At 37.8% G+C, this 17882-nt stretch overlaps 1 protein-coding gene across 2 annotated transcripts in view; it reads right to left on the reverse strand.

The window, feature by feature from the left end:
* SYDE2 (synapse defective Rho GTPase homolog 2) overlaps positions 1-17882 on the reverse strand; it is a 47762-nt gene that overhangs the window by 25775 nt on the left and 4105 nt on the right. For both annotated transcript variants that reach the window (XM_033225457.1, XM_033225458.1), the window contains exon 2: positions 3910-4605. In XM_033225457.1, coding sequence (XP_033081348.1) covers positions 3910-4605 — 696 coding nt within the window. The remainder of the gene's footprint in view (positions 1-3909; positions 4606-17882) is intronic.

Consider the following 17882-nt stretch of genomic DNA (forward strand, 5'->3'; position numbering starts at 1 on the left):
CTATTCCTTATAAAGATCTAATAACCTCACATCAAAAACTAATGTATGTAACACAATATTTCACAATTAAAATGAGAAAAAGTATTTATTCATTTTAAAAATCAACAAATGATCTTTCTTTAAAAAGTACTAATATTCTTTCTTTAAAAAGTACTAATGTGTCCCAATGACAAATAAGTAGTTTCTTTATAGAGAAAAAAGTATTTTAAGTATGCCCACAGGGCTTTTCTAGTAAGAAGATAATAGAAAATGGAGTGTTTGATAAACTGGATAAAGCATCCCCTTGTACTAAAATTATAGTACAATTCTACTGGCTTAATAGTCTGAAACATTCTAGAGTTAATCAGGGTCGTGCTTTAATCTATAAACATCAATCTGTCTATTTTATCACAGCCTAGAAAAGCTATCCAGTATATTAAATTGCTTTAGATTAAATACATTATCATATTTAAAAATTGACTCTTTTAACATATTGTAAGTAAATTCTACTGAAGTCCTTAACTAATTATTAAAATGAAATACTGTACATGATAGCAACTTCTACTGCAGATAAGACTGGATTTATTAAAACCAAAATGCTTTGGTTTTATAAACCCCAAGAGCCAAAATATTACCAAATTCCACAGTCGCTTAAAATTAAACTACAACTATACTAATCAAATCACATACTATCTTTAAAAAGAAGGTACAAAGTAAAAATCTTTAAATATAAATTTATGAACTAGGCTAGAGTCAAGTGAAACTGGCATACTCCTTTAGCACCTAGAACAGTAACTGGTACATAGCAGGAACTCAATATTTAGTGAATAAATGAATAACCAATTGTTAGTTGCCTTGTAAACTGGCAAACTTTGTAGAAAATGCAATATAGAAATTAACAATAATAATTACCAGCCATAAACACCAAGTAATGATTCTGGTAATTGTTCTGAATGAAGTAAAAAATATTATTATGAAGATCACTGCAACAGCACCAGAAACAATCTATCAACACCTAACATTAAGGAAACAGTCAAATAGATTAGGGCACATCAACCCAGTTAAATACTGTACTACAATGCTTGAGAAACAATACTACTCTACATGTAACAATGCAAGATGAACATACCAAGTAAAAATAGCAAAAATAAAAAATAAAGTCCACTATGATTGCAACTACATAAAAGATACATATATGTCATGGTGGCTCACTGTTATCCCATTACTTTGGGAGGCTGAGGCAGATAGGAATTCAAGACCAGCCTGGACAACATGGCAAAACCCCATGTCTACAAAAGATACAAAAAAATTAGCAGGTATGGTGGTGAGCTATAGTCCCAGCTACTAGGGAAGCTGAGGTGGGAAGACTGGTTGAGCCGGGAAGGTCCAGTGTTTCCCAGGCTGGGAGGCTAGCAAGCCGTGATTGTGCCACTGCACTCCACCCTGCAAAACACAGCAATACCCTGTCTTTAAAAAAAAAAAAAACAAAAACAAAAACATATATATCTGGAAGTTAATCAGGAAAAAACAAGTCATAATTGTATTAAGATGAATTAGCTTTCCAATTCTCTGATCAAAAATTATTTTGAAATTCAACCATTTTCTTTGCCAATTTCTCAAGAGCTTTCTGCCAATATTGCTAAGAAACAGATCACTTTAGGTAATGGTTTTTCCACCAAAATAAAACAACAAAAAAAGATGACTTATAAATAAACTGTCTATATATTTCCTTCGGTCAATTTAGGATTTTTGACCAAAAAATATTTTAATTATATATTATAATCATATATTTTACAATATTAAATGAAATATTTAATATTTATAATGTATTTATTTTATAATTATAAATATATTTTAATTATATATTTATGAGAAGAATGACAGTAAAAAAGGAGATAGTAAAAAAAGCAGATATACCATACTTTTAAGTTATATTTTTTTAAAAAAATGTCTGTTAGTCTTTCCGGGTTCACAATTTGCCACAAACATTAAAAAAAAAAAGTTTAAGGATAGTCACTTAAATCAAGGTGTGTGTCACTTCATGAACACCAACTTTCTATCTTTGCTCTTATCCTTACACTCCCTTGCCTTCTCTGAACTATTCCATATCCATTGCTATCTGTGATACTATAGCCTTCCCTATCACTCCACCCTGATCACAATCTGCATTCCAAATTACTATTTTATATAGCATTTATTTCTCTCCCCGTCCGGACTACAAAAGAAGCACACATTCGCTCTGGAGAATTATCCTATAATTAGAAATGCACAAAGAAAAAATTTAATTACCTTCAATCTCAACACCCAGAAAAAAATAAAAACAAATAAACAAAAAAACACTTAACATTTCCAGGATAGCTTTCAGCTTTTCTTTCAAAATTGCCATCATACAGTACACATTGTTTTGAAACTTGCTTTTTCTCTTAATATACATTTACTCCACCTTTCTATGTCCCTGAGAAAAGGTTTCAAATGTAAGTAGTTTATTTGCAAAGTACAGAAACAACAGCGAGGGAGTTGAGAAAATTCAGGGGAAAATTCAAGCTGAATTATTAAGCCTGCTATCACTATGGGCAACTGGTGCTTGACCTCATGAGAAAACTCTGGGAAACAACATAGAATATGAACTCAGAATTATTCTGCCCAAGGGTTGAGGGAGCTGAGGTGGTTCTATACCAGCTCTTGTCAGGCACTGGTTGAGAGGCACGCCCAGGCTGCCCTGCAGAGAGATTCTCTAAGACTTCAGAGAAAGTCCTTAAGCAGAGATGAAGATGTTGGTGGCTGGAAATAAGCTTCTCCCATTTAAAAAGTAAGTAATAAAACTCAAGGGATATAAGACAAAGCCCTGACAGCATCTCCTATACCCCACATCTTTAAATATTCTGCATCATTTGAAATTCTGTAAATTAAAATGACTTGATATAAAACAGAACTGCTTTCTATTCTACACTTGATATTTGCAAGCAAATGTGCCTTACATTCTCTTTCCTGTGTACTGTGTCGGGGACTAAAAGAAAATTAAAGGCAATTTTTGCAGATCAAAAACTTTTGAATATCCGCAATTTCAAATGGGTTAACCTAATATACATAAAGCTTCAATTATTTCATTTTTCAGTTCCATACCTACTGTAGCACCTATTTGCAAGGGCCTTACTTCTACTTCTCATTTCTTTCTCTCTTCTCTCTTTCTTTTGTTCATGAGGAAACTTAGGCCTAACAAACACAAACTAATGACCACTGATACACTAAAAATAAAACTTTTCAGCTGCAGCCAGGCCAGGTGTAAATGAATAAATGAATGAATGAATGAAGCAAAATAAGACTTACTTTTTCTTCAACTCCCTATGATTTCTTGCTTCCAACTAATAGACAAGCAATTACTGTCTCAACGGATTGGCATATTAAAGCATACCGGACTATAAAGTCAAGTCTGTGGCCAGGCACAATGGCTCACGCTTATAATCCCAGCACTTTGGGAGGCCAAGGTGGGTGGATGGCTTGAGGTCAGGAGTTCTAGACCAGCCTGGTCAACAAAGCAAAACCCTGTCTCTACAAAAGAATACAAAAATTGTCTGGGCATGGTGACAGGCATCTACAGTCCTAGCTACTCAGGAAGCTACAGTGGGAGGATCACCTGAGCCTGGATGTCAAGGCTGCGGTGTGCCATAATTGTGCCACTGCACTCTAGCCTGGGTGACAGAGTGAGACCTTTTCTTAAAAAATAAAATAAAACAAAGATCAAGTCTGTGATAGTAATAATTAAACCAGCATGTACGTTAAAATGTTTATAAACTTTTTTGAGTTTTATTTTCATGAAAATATATTCACAAGAAAAAGTATAACAAACATCTTTTATATTTAGTTTTAGCTACTATCAAATAATTGAAAAATGGAATAAGAAAGAAAAGACAGATATATGATCATTTTTACCTGCAAAAGGAGATTTCAACATAAGACTGTCCTCTACCATTATACCTTCTTGTGTCTTGTGTCCTAGCCTTTGCTTGTACTGCTGCACAAATTCTGTGGAACGGGCAGGATCCATAGGATTCATTCCATTTGACCATGTGGTCTGAATATCACCTGTATGTTCGGAAGAGCACAGCGAGTCTTCAGTATGCTGCTCTGCTTTCATCAGGTCACTGCCAGACAACATGCTTAAATTGACAGCAGGGAGCTTCAGAACAGCAGAGTCAACCTCACCAAAACTCAAGGCACTTGATATACCAAGGTCATCATCCTCAGGAATGGGGTTGTACCATATTTCTCCTTCATCATCTGCATCATTTTCCTCATTAAAATCTAAAGCACAGTTTTTCGATAATGAAGAGTCTGTAGTGTTACATACCACGTATGTACAGTACTCTTTAGATGATCTGAGGAAAGACTGTGATAGCTGATGTTTAGGTAGAGACACAGGTGAGATGGATAAATGACTTCTATCTTGGCATTTCTTATTTTCTTCTTCCAGATTAAGAGATCTCAGAGTACTCTGATATAGCCAATTGCGTTTCTTTGAAACAGTGATGCTGTTAAGTGGCTTATGACCTCTGAATTCAATATTATCCTTGAGATCTTCAAGTTCCCTTCTCTTCATTGAAGACCCATAGGCATTTTCAAATAAATCTGTTGCAAAGATATAATAGAAGGTAGAATATAATGTCTGGTATATCAGAAAGACACGTCACTTCAGACCAGTTATTTAAAAAAAATTTTTTTAAACAAAAAGTAACAACAATCACATTCAGAGACTAAAATTGAACTAGAAAAAAATTGAATTTTACATATAAATATGATTTATATTATTTAGAAATCAAACTGCTAGTATAAGTGTCAAAGAATTCTAAGAAAAAGGATACACAAACTCAGAGACTGCCTTTATAAAAACTACAGTGCTAACAAAGCCTTACCCTAAGTAAATCATACCTTATAAAAAGTGTATATAAAATGCTTTATACATAGTATACCTCTAATCAATATTTGAATAAGTTTCAATTCATTATTACAAGGACCAGAAGTCCTTAAAAATATAATATTCCTCCTACCTTTTCACACAAAGATTAACTTTCAAACCTAACAAGAAAGTATGCCTTACTGACATTAAAATGTCAACACAACATTGGCTTCCCATCCATATAACACAATAGCACTTTATGTAGGGTTTAAGTTCTAAATATCTAGGGCAGAACTAAAAACAAAAATCCCTTCAGAAGGCCCCAGATTAGAAGCAGGTATGCTGTCTCACAGTATGCACTACACAGCTATTATTTTTTTTGGCCAGGCACAAACTTAAGCAGCAGGGAAATGAGAATGAACAAAACAATCCCTTCCCTTAAGAAATTCACAGTCCAAGTTCTGCGCGATGGCTCATGCCTGTAATCCCAGCACTTTGGGAGGCCCAGGCAGGTGGATCACGAGGTCAGGAGTTTGAGACCAGCCTGGCCAACATAGTGAAACCCCATCTAATATTAAAAATACAAAAATTAGCCGGTCATGGTGGCATGCACCTGTAGTCTCAGCTACTCAGGAGGCTGAGGCAGGAGAATAGCTTGAATCCAGGAGGCGGAGGTTATGGTGAGCTGAGATCCCACCACTGCACTCCAGCCTGGGCAAGAGAGCAAGACTCTGTCTCAAAAAAAAAAAGAAATTCATAGTCCAATGGGAGACCTCAAATGCTTAGATATATGCATTTAATATAAGTAAGACTCTACAAATGTATACATAACATTAATTTCATCTAAAGAGGAAAATATTTTGTGTTTCCAGAGCTGTAAAGCAGGCTTCAATGACAATCCATAAGCTAAGTATGTAACTATCATCATAATAATAATTCACCATACATAATTAAAACCACATTTGTAAAAATCTAAGATCATCTCAGGTTTCTAAATTACGGAATTATACGGTCAACTCATCTTATTGGCACAGCAAGTAAAATATAATGGTCTAGGCTGGGCGCGGTGGCTCACGCCTACAATCCCAGTACTTTGGGAGGCCAAGGTGGGCGGATCACGAAGTCAGGAGATCGAGACCATCCTGGCTAACATGGTGAAACCCCATTTCTACTTTAAAAATATAAAAATTAACCAGGCGTGGTGACGGGCACCTGTAGTCCCAGCTACTTGGGAGGCTGAGGCAGGAGAATGGCATGAACCCGGGAGGCCGAGCTTGCAGAGAGTTGAGATCCCGCCACTGCACTCTAGCCTGGGCGACAGAGCGAGACTCTGTCTCTTAAAAAAAATAAATAAATAAAAATAATAAAGGTCTAAAAATAGAGTGATAAAACACACTAAGCTACAAGGAGCTTAATAACAATCAAAAAATCAGATTTATGTGTAATCAAGGTTTTCAGTAACCTCCCTTCTAAAGAAATCTAAAGAAATCTAAATGTCCAGCCTGGGCAACATGGCAAAATCTAAATGTCCAGCCTGGGCAACATGGCAAGACCCTATCTCTACAACAAATTAAAAAATTAGCCAGGTGTGGTGGCACACACCTGTCATCCTAGCTACTTTGTAGGCTAAGTTGGGAAGATTGCCTGAGCCCAGGAATGTGAGGCTGCAGTGAGCTATGATTGTGCCACTGTGCTCTAGCCTGGGCAACAGAGTGAGACCCTGTCTCTTAAAAAAAAAAAAATTAATAAATTTTTCTTTCAAAAAAAACCTAAACATATACCCAAACAAGCAGATTTGTAATAAATAAATAAATAAATAAATAAACAAATCTTAAACACAAATTGCAAGTCACATTCAATTCCAGATGCAGGAATTAGACTAGAAATCAGAAGGGAAAGAAGCTCCCATGAATACCTACTATGGCAGGCATTGATTTACTCCACAAATGAGTGACTATTATGTGGCACGCATGAGAGATAAAGCAGTAAGGAGGCCTCCAACCTCATTTAACCTCTAGAACAATCCTATGAAACAGGTATGATTACCATCATGAGCCTCAAAGAATATGAGAAATATGGTAAAGTCGCTAGCCTAGGATTCAAATTCAAGCCTATCTAATCTTAAAACCCATGCTCCACTCACCATGCTACCCACAAACCACACCATGCTACCCATACCATGCTACCCACAAACAGTACAGAAGCAGGGAACCCTCTCTGAACATGGGGATATTCACCTCAATTTATCTTATAAATTAAAGTGGTTGCTGGTAAGGACCAAGTGAAATAATGTTCAAAATACTTGAAAAACATACTATAAAGTTCTACTCAAAAACGTCAAGTAACTTGTTCAAGAGCACCTTGTTGGTAAATGGAAAAGGCAGCACTCAAACTCATTCTGACTCCAAAGTTTGTGGTGATATACCTAGCCTACTATAAGGGAAATTCAAGAGTCTTTCTTTGGTTCTATCTTCATTACACTTAAAATTAACAATTGAAAAATCAAAACATACTCAGCAATCACTGGGCTTTCTGGGTTTTCAGTGATCACATGATTTTGCCAGGTGCACTGAAATCTAAATCTATTTCACATCTAAGTTCAAATCCAGTATTACTTAACAGTATTTCAGACCATCACAGGATATTACAATTTGACCCAATTTAAATTTGAAGCAAACAGTATAAAATTACATTACTCATAATGGCTACGAGCCACATCTTATCTTTTTCTCAGACATCTCTTAGATATTCCAAATTTTTATATAGCTAGATACATTCATTATTTTATTTTATTTTATTTTTTTTTTTTAATTTAATTTAATTTAATTTAATTTAATTTTTTTTATTATACTTCAAGTTCTAGGGTACATGTGCATAACGTGCAGGTTTGTTACATATGTATACTTGTGCCATGTTGGTGTGCTGCACCCATCAACTCGTCAGCACCCATCAATTCATCATTTATATCATGTATAACTCCCCAATGCAATCCCTCCCCCCTCCTCCCTCCCCCCTCCCCATGATAGGCCCCAGTGTGTGATGTTCCCCTTCCCGAGTCCAAGTGATCTCATTGTTCAGTTCCCACCTATGAGTGAGAACATGCGGTGTTTGGTTTTCTCTCTTGTGATAGTTTGCTAAGAATGATGGTTCCAGCTGCATCCATGCCCCTACAAAGGACGCAAACTCATCCTTTTTTATGGCTGCATAGTATTCCATGGTGTATATGTGCCACATTTTCTTAATCCAGTCTGTCACAGATGGACATTTGGGTTGATTCCAAGTCTTTGCTATTGTGAATAGTGCCGCAATAAACATACGTGTGCATGTGTCTTTGTAGTAGAGTAATTTATAATCGTTTGGGTATATACCCAGTAGTGGGATGGCTGGGTCATATGGTACATCTAGTTCTAGATCCTTGAGGAATCACCATACTGTTTTCCATAATGGTTGAACTAGTTTACAATCCCACCAACAGTGTAAAAGTGTTCCTATTTCTCCACATCCTCTCCAACACCTGTTGTTTCCTGATTTTTTTAATGATTGCTGTTCTAACTGGTGTGAGATGGTATCTCATTGTGGTTTTGATTTGCATTCCTCTGATGGCGAGTGATGATGAGCATTTTTTCATGTGTCTGTTGGCTGTATGAATGTCTTCTTTTGAGAAATGTCTGTTCATATCCTTTGCCCACTTTTTGATGGGGTTGTTTGTTTTTTTCGTGTATATTTGTTTGAGTTCTTTGTAGATTCTGGATATTAGCCCTTTGTCAGATGAGTAGATTGCAAAATTTTTCTCCCATTCTGTAGGTTTCCTGTTCACTCTGATGGTAGTTTCTTTTGCTGTGCAGAAGCTCTTTAGTTTAATTAGATCCCATGTGTCAATTTTGGCTTTTGCTGTCGTTGCTTTTGGTGTTTTAGACATGAAGTCCTTGCCCATGCCTATGTCCTGAATGGTACTACCTAGATTTTCTTCTAGGGTTTTTATGGTATTAGGTCTAACATTTAAGTCTGTAATCCATCTTGAATTAATCTTCGTATAAGGAGTAAGGAAAGGATCCAGTTTCAGCTTTCTACTTATGGCTAGCCAATTTTCCCAGCACCATTTATTAAATAGGAATCCTTTCCCCATTTCTTGTTTCTCTCAGGTTTGTCAAAGATCAGATGGCTGTAGATGTGTGGTATTATTTCTGAGGACTCTGTTCTGTTCCATTGGTCTATATCTCTGTTTTGGTACCAGTACCATGCTGTTTTGGTTACTGTAGCCTTGTAGTATAGTTTGAAGTCAGGTAGCGTGACGCCTCCAGCTTTGTCCTTTTGACTTAGGATTGTCTTGGCAATGCGGGCTCTTTTTTGGTTCCATATGACCTTTAAAGCAGTTTTTTCCAATTCTGTGAAGAAACTTTGGTAGCTTGATGGGGATGGCATTGAATCTATAAATAACCTTGGGCAGTATGGCCATTTTCACGATATTGATTCTTCCTATCCATGAGCATGGTATGTTCTTCCATTTGTTTGTGTCCTCTTTGATTTCACTGAGCAGTGGTTTGTAGTTCTCCTTGAAGAGGTCCTTGACATCCCTTGTAAGTTGGATTCCTAGGTATTTTATTCTCTTTGAAGCAATTGTGAATGGAAGTTCATTCATGATTTGGCTCTCTGTTTAAGAGAGTGTATAAGAATGCTTGTGATTTTTGCACATTAATTTTGTATCCTGAGACTTTGCTGAAGTTGCTTATCAGCTTAAGGAGATTCTGGGCTGAGACAATGGGGTTTTCTTTTCTTTCCTTTTTTTTTTTTTTTTTTCGAGACAGAGTCTCGCTCTGCCACCCAGGCTGGAGTGCAGTGGCCGGATCTCAGCTCACTGCAAGCTGCGCCTCCTGGGTTTATGCCATTCTCCTGCCTCAGCCTCCCGAGTAGCTGGGACTACAGGCGCCTGCCACCTCGCCCGGCTAGTTTTTTTTTTGTATTTTTTTTTTTTTAGTAGAGACGGGGTTTCACCGTGTTAGCCAGGATGCTCTCGATCTCCTGACCTCGTGATCCGCCCGTCTCGGCCTCCCAAAGTGCTGGGATTACATACAATGGGGTTTTCTAAATATACAATCATGTCATCTGCAAACAGGGACAATTTGACTTCTTCTTTTCCTAACTGGATACCCTTGATTTCTTTCTCTTGCCTGATTGCCCTAGCCAGAACTTCCAACACTATGTTGAATAGGAGTGGTGAGAGAGGGCATCCCTGTCTTGTGCCAGTTTTCAAAGGGAATTTTTCCAGTTTTTGCCCATTCAGTATGATATTAGCTGTGGGTTTGTCATAAACAGCTCTTATTATTTTGAGGTACGTTCCATCAATACCGAATTTATTGAGCGTTTTTAGCATGAAGGGCTGTTGAATTTTGTCAAAAGCCTTTTCTGCATCTATTGAGATAATCATGTGGTTCTTGTCTTTGGTTCTGTTTATATGCTGGATTACGTTTATTGATTTGCGAATGTTGAACCAGCCTTGCATCATCCAAGAGATGAAGCCCACTTGATCATGGTGGATAAGCTTTTTGATGTGCTGCTGAATCCGGTTTGCCAGTATTTTATTGAGGATTTTTGCATCGATGTTCATCAGGGATATTGGTCTAAAATTCTCTTTTTTTGTTGTGTCTCTGCCAGGCTTTGGTATCAGGATGATGTTGGCCTCATAAAAAGAGTTAGGGAGGATTCCCTCTTTTTCTATTGATTGAAATAGTTTCAGAAGGAATGGTACCAGCTCCTCCTTGTACCTCTGGTAGAATTCAGCTGTGAATCCATCTGGTCCTGGACTTTTTTTGGTTGGTAGGCTATTGATTGTTGCCTCAATTTCAGAGCCTGCTATTGGTCTATTCAGGGATTCAACTTCTTCCTGGTTTAGTCTTGGGAGAGTGTAAGTGTCCAGGAAATTATCCATTTCTTCTAGATTTTCTAGTTGATTTGCGTAGAGGTGTTTATAGTATTCTCTGATGGTAGTTTGTATTTCTGTGGGGTTGGTGGTGATATCCCCTTTATCATTTTTTATTGCGTCTATTTGATTCCTCTCTCTTTTCTTCTTTATTAGTCTTGCTAGCGGTCTGTCAATTTTGTTGATCTTTTCAAAAAACCAATTCCTGGATTCATTGATTTTTTGGAGGGTTTTTTGTGTCTCTATCTCCTTCAGTTCTGCTCTGATCTTAGTCATTTCTTGCCTTCTGCTAGCTTTTGAATGTGTTTGCTTCTGCTTCTCCAGTTCTTTTAATTGTGATGTTAGAGTGTCAATTTTAGATCTTTCCAGCTTTCTCTTGTGGGCATTTAGTGCTATATATTTCCCTCTACACACTGCTTTAAATGTGTCCCAGAGATTCTGGTATGTTGTATCTTTGTTCTCATTGATTTCAAAGAACATCTTTATTTCTGCTTTCATTTTGTTATGTACCCAGTAGTCATTCAGGAACAGGTTGTTCAGGTTCCATATAGTTGAGCGGTTTTGATTGAGTTTCTTAGACCTGAGTTCTAGTTTGATTGCACTGTGGTCTGAGAGACAGTTTGCTATAATTTCTGTTCTTTTACATTTGCTGAGGACTGCTTTACTTCCAATTATGTGGTCAATTTTGGAATAAGTGCGATGTGGTGCTGAGAAGAATGTATATTCTGTGGATTTGGGGTGGAGAGTTCTATAGATGTCTATTAGGTCCGCTTGGTGCAGAGATGAGTTCAATTCCTGGATATCCTTGTTAACTTTCTGTCTCGTTGATCTGTCTAATGTTGACAGTGGAGTGTTGAAGTCTCCCATTATTATTGTATGGGAGTCTAAGTCTCTTTGTAAGTCTCTAAGGACTTGCTTTATGAATCTGGGTGCTCCTGTATTGGGTGCATATATATTTAGGATAGTTAGCTCTTCCTGTTGAATTGATCCCTTTACCATTTGTAATGGCCTTCTTTGTCTCTTTTGATCTTTGATGGTTTAAAGTCTGTTTTATCAGAGACTAGGATTGCAACCCCTGCTTTTTTTGTTCTCCATTTGCTTGGTAGATCTTCCTCCATCCCTTTATTTTGAGCCTATGTATGTCTCTGCATGTGAGATGGGTCTCCTGAATACAGCAGACTGATGGGTCTTGACTCTTTATCCAGTTTGCCAGTCTGTGTCTTTTAATTGGACCATTTAGTCCATTAACATTTAAGGTTAATATTGTTATGTGTGAACTTGATCCTGCCATTATGATATTAACTGGTTATTTTGCTCATTAGTTGATGCAGTTTCTTCCTAGCCTCGATGGTCTTTACATTTTGGCATGTTTTTGCAATGGCTGGTAGCGGTTGTTCCTTTCCATGTTTAGGGCTTCCTTCAGGGTCTCTTGTAGGGCAGGCCTGGTGGTGACAAAATCTCTAAGCATTTGCTTATCTGTAAAGGATTTTATTTCTCCTTCACTTATGAAACTTAGTTTGGCTGGATATGAAATTCTGGGTTGAAAATTCTTTTCTTTAAGAACGTTGAATATTGGCCCCCACTCTCTTCTGGCTTGTAGAGTTTCTGCCGAGAGATCTGCTGTTAGTCTGATGGGCTTCCCTTTGTGGGTAACCCGACCTTTCTCTCTGGCTGCCCTTAAGATTTTTTCCTTCATTTCAACTTTGGTGAATCTGGCAATTATGTGTCTTGGAGTTGCTCTTCTCGAGGAGTATCTTTGTGGCGTTCTCTGTATTTCCTGAATTTGAATGTTGGCCTGCCCTACTAGGTTGGGGAAGTTCTCCTGGATGATATCCTGAAGGGTGTTTTCCAACTTGGTTCCATTTTCCCCCTCACTTTCAGGCACCCCAATCAGACGTAGATTTGGTCTTTTTACATAATCCCATACTTCTTGCAGGCTTTGTTCATTTCTTTTTCTTCTTTTTTCTTTTGGTTTCTCTTCTCGCTTCATTTCATTCATTTGATCCTCAATCACTGATACTCTTTCTTCCAGTTGATTGAGTCAGTTACTGAAGCTTGTGCATTTGTCACATATTTCTCGTGTCATGGTTTTCATCTCTGTCATTTCATTTATGACCTTCTCTGCATTAATTAGTCTAGCTGTCAATTCTTCCACTCTTTTTTCAAGATTTTTAGTTTCTTTGCGCTGGGTACGTAATTCCTCCTTTAGCTCTGAGAAGTTTGATGGACTGAAGCCTTCTTCCCTCATCTCGTCAAAGTCATTCTCTGACCAGCTTTGATCCGTTGCTGGCGATGGGCTGCGCTCCTTTGCAGGGGGAGATGCGCTCTTATTTTTTGAATTTCCAGCTTTTCTACCTTGCTTTTTCCCCATCTTTGTGGTTTTATCTGTCTCTGGTCTTTGATGATGGTGACGTACTGATGGGGTTTTGGTATAGGTGTCCTTCCTGTTTGATAGTTTTCCTTCTGACAGTCAGGATCCTCAGCTATAGGTCTGTTGGAGATTGCTTGAGGTCCACTCCAGACCCTGTTTGCCTGGGTATCAGCAGCAGAGGTTGCAGAAGATAGAATATGGCTGAACAGCGAGTGTACCTGTCTGATTCTTACTTTGGAAGCTTCCTCTCAGGGGTGTACTCCACCCTGTGAGGTGTGGGGTGTCAGACTGCCCCTAGTGGGGGATGTCTCCCAGTTAGGCTACTCAGGGGTCAGGGACCCACTTGAGCAGGCAGTCTGTCCGTTCTCAGATCTCAACCTCCATGTTGGGAGATCCACTGCTCTCTTCAAAGCTGTCAGACAGAGTCATTCGCGTCTGCACAGGCCTCTGCTGCTTCCCCTGTTGTTTTTTAGCTGTGCCCTGTCCCCAGAGGTGGAGTCTACAGAGACAGGCAGGTTTCCTTGAGCTGCTGTGAACTCCACCCAGTTCGAGCTTCCCAGCGGCTTTGTTTACCTACTTAAGCCTCAGCAATGGCGGGCGCCCCCCCCAGCCTCACTGCTGCCTTGCGGTTAGATCGCGGCAGACTGCTGTGTTAGCAATGAGGGAGGCTCCGTGGGTGTGGGACCCTGCAGGCCAGGTGTGGGAATATTCTCCTGGTGTGCCTGTTTGCTTAAAGCGCAGTATTGGGGTGGGAGTTACCCGATTTTCCAGGTGTTGTGTGTCTCAGTTCCCCTGGCTAGGAAAAGGGATTCCCTTCCCCCTTGCGCTTCCCAGGTGAGGCGATGCCTCACCCTGCTTCAGCTCTCGCTGGTCCGGCTGCAGCAGCTGACCAGCACCGATTGTCCGGCACTCCCCAGTGAGATGACCCCAGTACCTCAGTTGAAAATGCAGAAATCACCAGTCTTCTGTGTCGCTTGCGCTGGGAGTTAGAGACTGGAGCTGTTCCTATTCGGCCATCTTGCTCCGCCCCCCACATTCATTATTTTAAATCTTAGTGTAAGTTTTCTGACATACACTATAAATGAGTCTTTAAACATGCTTCTACTACATTGCAAGGAACTGCAATGAGAAAAATAAAGCTACCAGTATCCCATATTTAAGCAAGTTGATACTTCCATTGATATAATCATTTAATGAAAGTATAATATTAAAAGGAATTATTTTTTTACTAGATGGGGTCTCACTCTGTCACTCATGCTGGAGCACAATGGCACTATTATGGCTTGCGGTAACCTCAACCTCCCAGGCTCAAGTGATCCTCCCACCTCAGCCTCCCCAGAAGCTAGGACTACAGGCTTGCACTACCACAACTGACTAATTTTTTTTCTTTTGGTAGAGACAGGGTCTCACTATGTTGCCTAGGCTGGTCTGGAACTCCCAGGCTCACGTGATCCTACTGCTTCCTCCCCTCCAAAGTGTTGGAATTATGGTGTGAGCCACCATGTCTAACCACTATTTTCAATGAAATCACAAACTACAAAAGCTTGAATCCATTCACTCTGCTATTGCTGAATATTTTAAAATAAATGATGCTGAACTTTAAACTTATAGATAAATGGCATGTTATTACAATTTATATTATGTATTATAAATATATAATATTACAAAGGCCAAATAAATTTATTAAACTGAATTAATCAACACATTATTCAAGATAATAAACTTTACTTGAGCAATTATTTATAAATTATTTAAAACATTTTTATCTCACTTAAATTAAATGGATCCATATGAATGTAAATTCATAGATATGGAAAGCTATTTGCAATCTTCCCTCCCATTTAATGCAACAATTAATGTTTAACCATATTAGCATAAATTTAGGAGTTTTAGCTTCATATATATGTAAAATATATATTATGTATAAATTATAAATTTTTTTGGAGACAGGGTCTCACTGTTGCCTATATATGATATATAAAATATATACAATATATAATAAAATATATTGTATATATAAAAATATAACATATAGGTTATATATATATACAGACACACACACACACATTGAAAGAAGGTCCAAGTAAAAATATAAAAATAAGTATGCAAAGTTACAAGGCAAAAAAGTCCTTAGTCTCTTGCAACTATGCATGTTATGAGATCATTTTCAGATTCTAATTAAAGTAATTTTACTTTGAATCTGTAAGAGAAGACAGAAGTGGCAATTAAAAGGTTTTTACTCAGAAAAATATTCCACACAGTGGTGAACTACCCAAGTCAAATCTGTTTTCTCAACTATTATTTCACAACAAATCTACATTACTTACTATTACTGAACATTTAACTAGTGCGCCCAGCTCAAATGCATCAGCAAATTTTCCAATAAATTATATATTTCAACCCTCACTGAAAACGTATAGTACTGGCCAGGCGCGGTGGCTCACACCTGTGATCCCAGTACCTTGGGAGGCCAAGGCGGGCGGATCATGAGGTCAGGATATCGAGACCATCCTGGCTAACACAGTGAAACCCTGTCTCTACTAAAAATACAAAAAATTAGCCGGGCATGGTGATGGGCGCCTATAGTCCCAGCCACTCAGGAGGCTGAGGCAAGAGAATGGTGTGAACCCGAGAGGGGGAGCTTGCAGTGAGCCGTGATCACATCACTGCATGCCAGCCTGGGTGACAGAGTTACACTCCATCTAAAAAAAAAAAAAAAATGTGTAGTACCTAGAGAGACATCTTTCATCATTTTAAAAATTCTGCAGAAATAAACTCCTGCTTTTCCTTACCTCTCTTTAAAAATCCCAAATAAAAGTATCTTATGAACACTGTATTAGATGTTTTAATCTATGTTTTAAAAGCATTAAACATTTTAATATTTATTAAAATCCTGTTTCTAAATGAGTACAAGTATCTCCTGCTTACAAACTTGGCAGTCCAAATGAAATTACGAGAATAAACTTAAGTTTCTGTGTGTGTGTTTCTGTGTGTGTGTATCTTTATCTTTCCTAGACAAATCTAAAAGGGGGAAAGGGATAGAATGAAAAGGAAAGAAACACCTTTTTTCTTTTATTTTTCTTCCCTTGTGACTAGCAATAAAAACCCTAAAGAAAAAAAAAAAAAAGCTCTGTGTTAGCTTTTGAGAGGGGAAAGTAGAGAAGAAAACTCTGAGACTGTTTTCAGTTCCACAAAAGCAACAGGGAGCAGCAAGAGAAAGAAGCACAAAAGATGAGCAGAATAAATAAATACCCCAAAAAGGTGTCCTCTAGCTCAACTCCCAGTGCTCCTAAGGCAGTACTCCTCAACTTCGATCTTTTCACTCTCTATCTAGAATCCTAATGATCTGAGGCAAAGCAGTATTCTCACAAAGCCTGGTTGCCTTCCCCTTGATAAGTAAGTACCAGGTACAGTACCAAATGGATTATCTTTTTTCATCCTCACAGCAACCTGAGGACTGAGGCTACACGAGGTTGAGTAACTTATCCAAGGTCACAAGCCTGGTAAGTGGTAGAGTCTGACCAGAAACCCAGAATCTCTATTCTGTTAACCATTGTACTATATGGCCTCCTCTCTTGCAGATTCCAAAATCTCACTAAGGGAACTGCTCAAATTTGTAATATATAAGTAGTAAGTACATTAATTCATATACATAAAACTGAAGCAAAAAGAGCCCAACTGCTTTGCTCTAATAGAGGTAGTTTAAGTACCAAGTATCAGAATAAGGTAGAATTTTTTTAAAAAAATCTTTGGGGATGTGAGAGCTCTAGAAGCTTACTGTTCAAAAGTATGGTCCACCAGAAAGCAGCATCTACACTGGAAGCAGAATCTCAGCCACCCCACATCTATAGAATCTGCATTTCAACAAAATTTCCAGGGAATTCATATGGACATTAAGTTTGAAAAGCACTGCTCTAAAACAGTGAACCACATTTTGAGTGGCAAAGGTCTAGCAAACAGCCTTCTTAAAAAATAAACACAACATTTCTTGGGAGCCACTGGTCTAGAAATGTAGGACTTTCAATTCAACACACCACTGTTTTCTGCTGAATTTGTAATTCTCAAAGTTTTCCAGCCACCAGGAACTCCAATGTTCCATGGCACTCTTCCAGAAAAAAGGAAAGAAAAAAAAAAAAAAAAAAGCAACTGCACTTGCTTTCTAGCACCACAACAGCAGAATCTCTCAGGAAGAGATTTAAAACTAGAAGACTGTCAAAAACTATATACCTATTGCTACCCATCTTGAAGTGGGCCAATACAGAAAAAAGTTGTTGGAAAAACTCATAAAGATTATGTAATTCATAAAGATAAAAAATCAGAGTTTACAAATACTTGAGAAAAGTAGGTGGGAATCAAGTCATAGTGTCAACTTCACTTTAAGATGGTTAAAGATCATACCAAACTAATTAATACTACCTTAAAATAATTGTCTAAAAATTTTAGACAAAATACTAAGTTATACAGTCAAGTTTTTTCTTTCACAGACCATGTAGCAGGAAAAGTGGAGTCAAAGTAGGCTAATTATTTTTTACAGCAATAAAAGGTGCTTTTGAATTTGTTTCTGAAAACTATATGCTAATTAAAACTTATTTATAAAGATTTATAATGATGTATACTTGGCAAACACATTAAGATTCCTTTGTAATCTTAAGGCTTGCAGAAACTTGACAATTTTTAGTATGTGTAATGACTTTAGATTTCTTAAATCATCATCTCAATTA

The sequence above is a fragment of the Trachypithecus francoisi genome, unplaced genomic scaffold, assembly GCF_009764315.1.
Source record: "Trachypithecus francoisi isolate TF-2019V2 unplaced genomic scaffold, Tfra_2.0 Lachesis_group12, whole genome shotgun sequence".
In the NCBI taxonomy this organism is placed as follows: Eukaryota; Metazoa; Chordata; class Mammalia; order Primates; family Cercopithecidae; genus Trachypithecus; species Trachypithecus francoisi.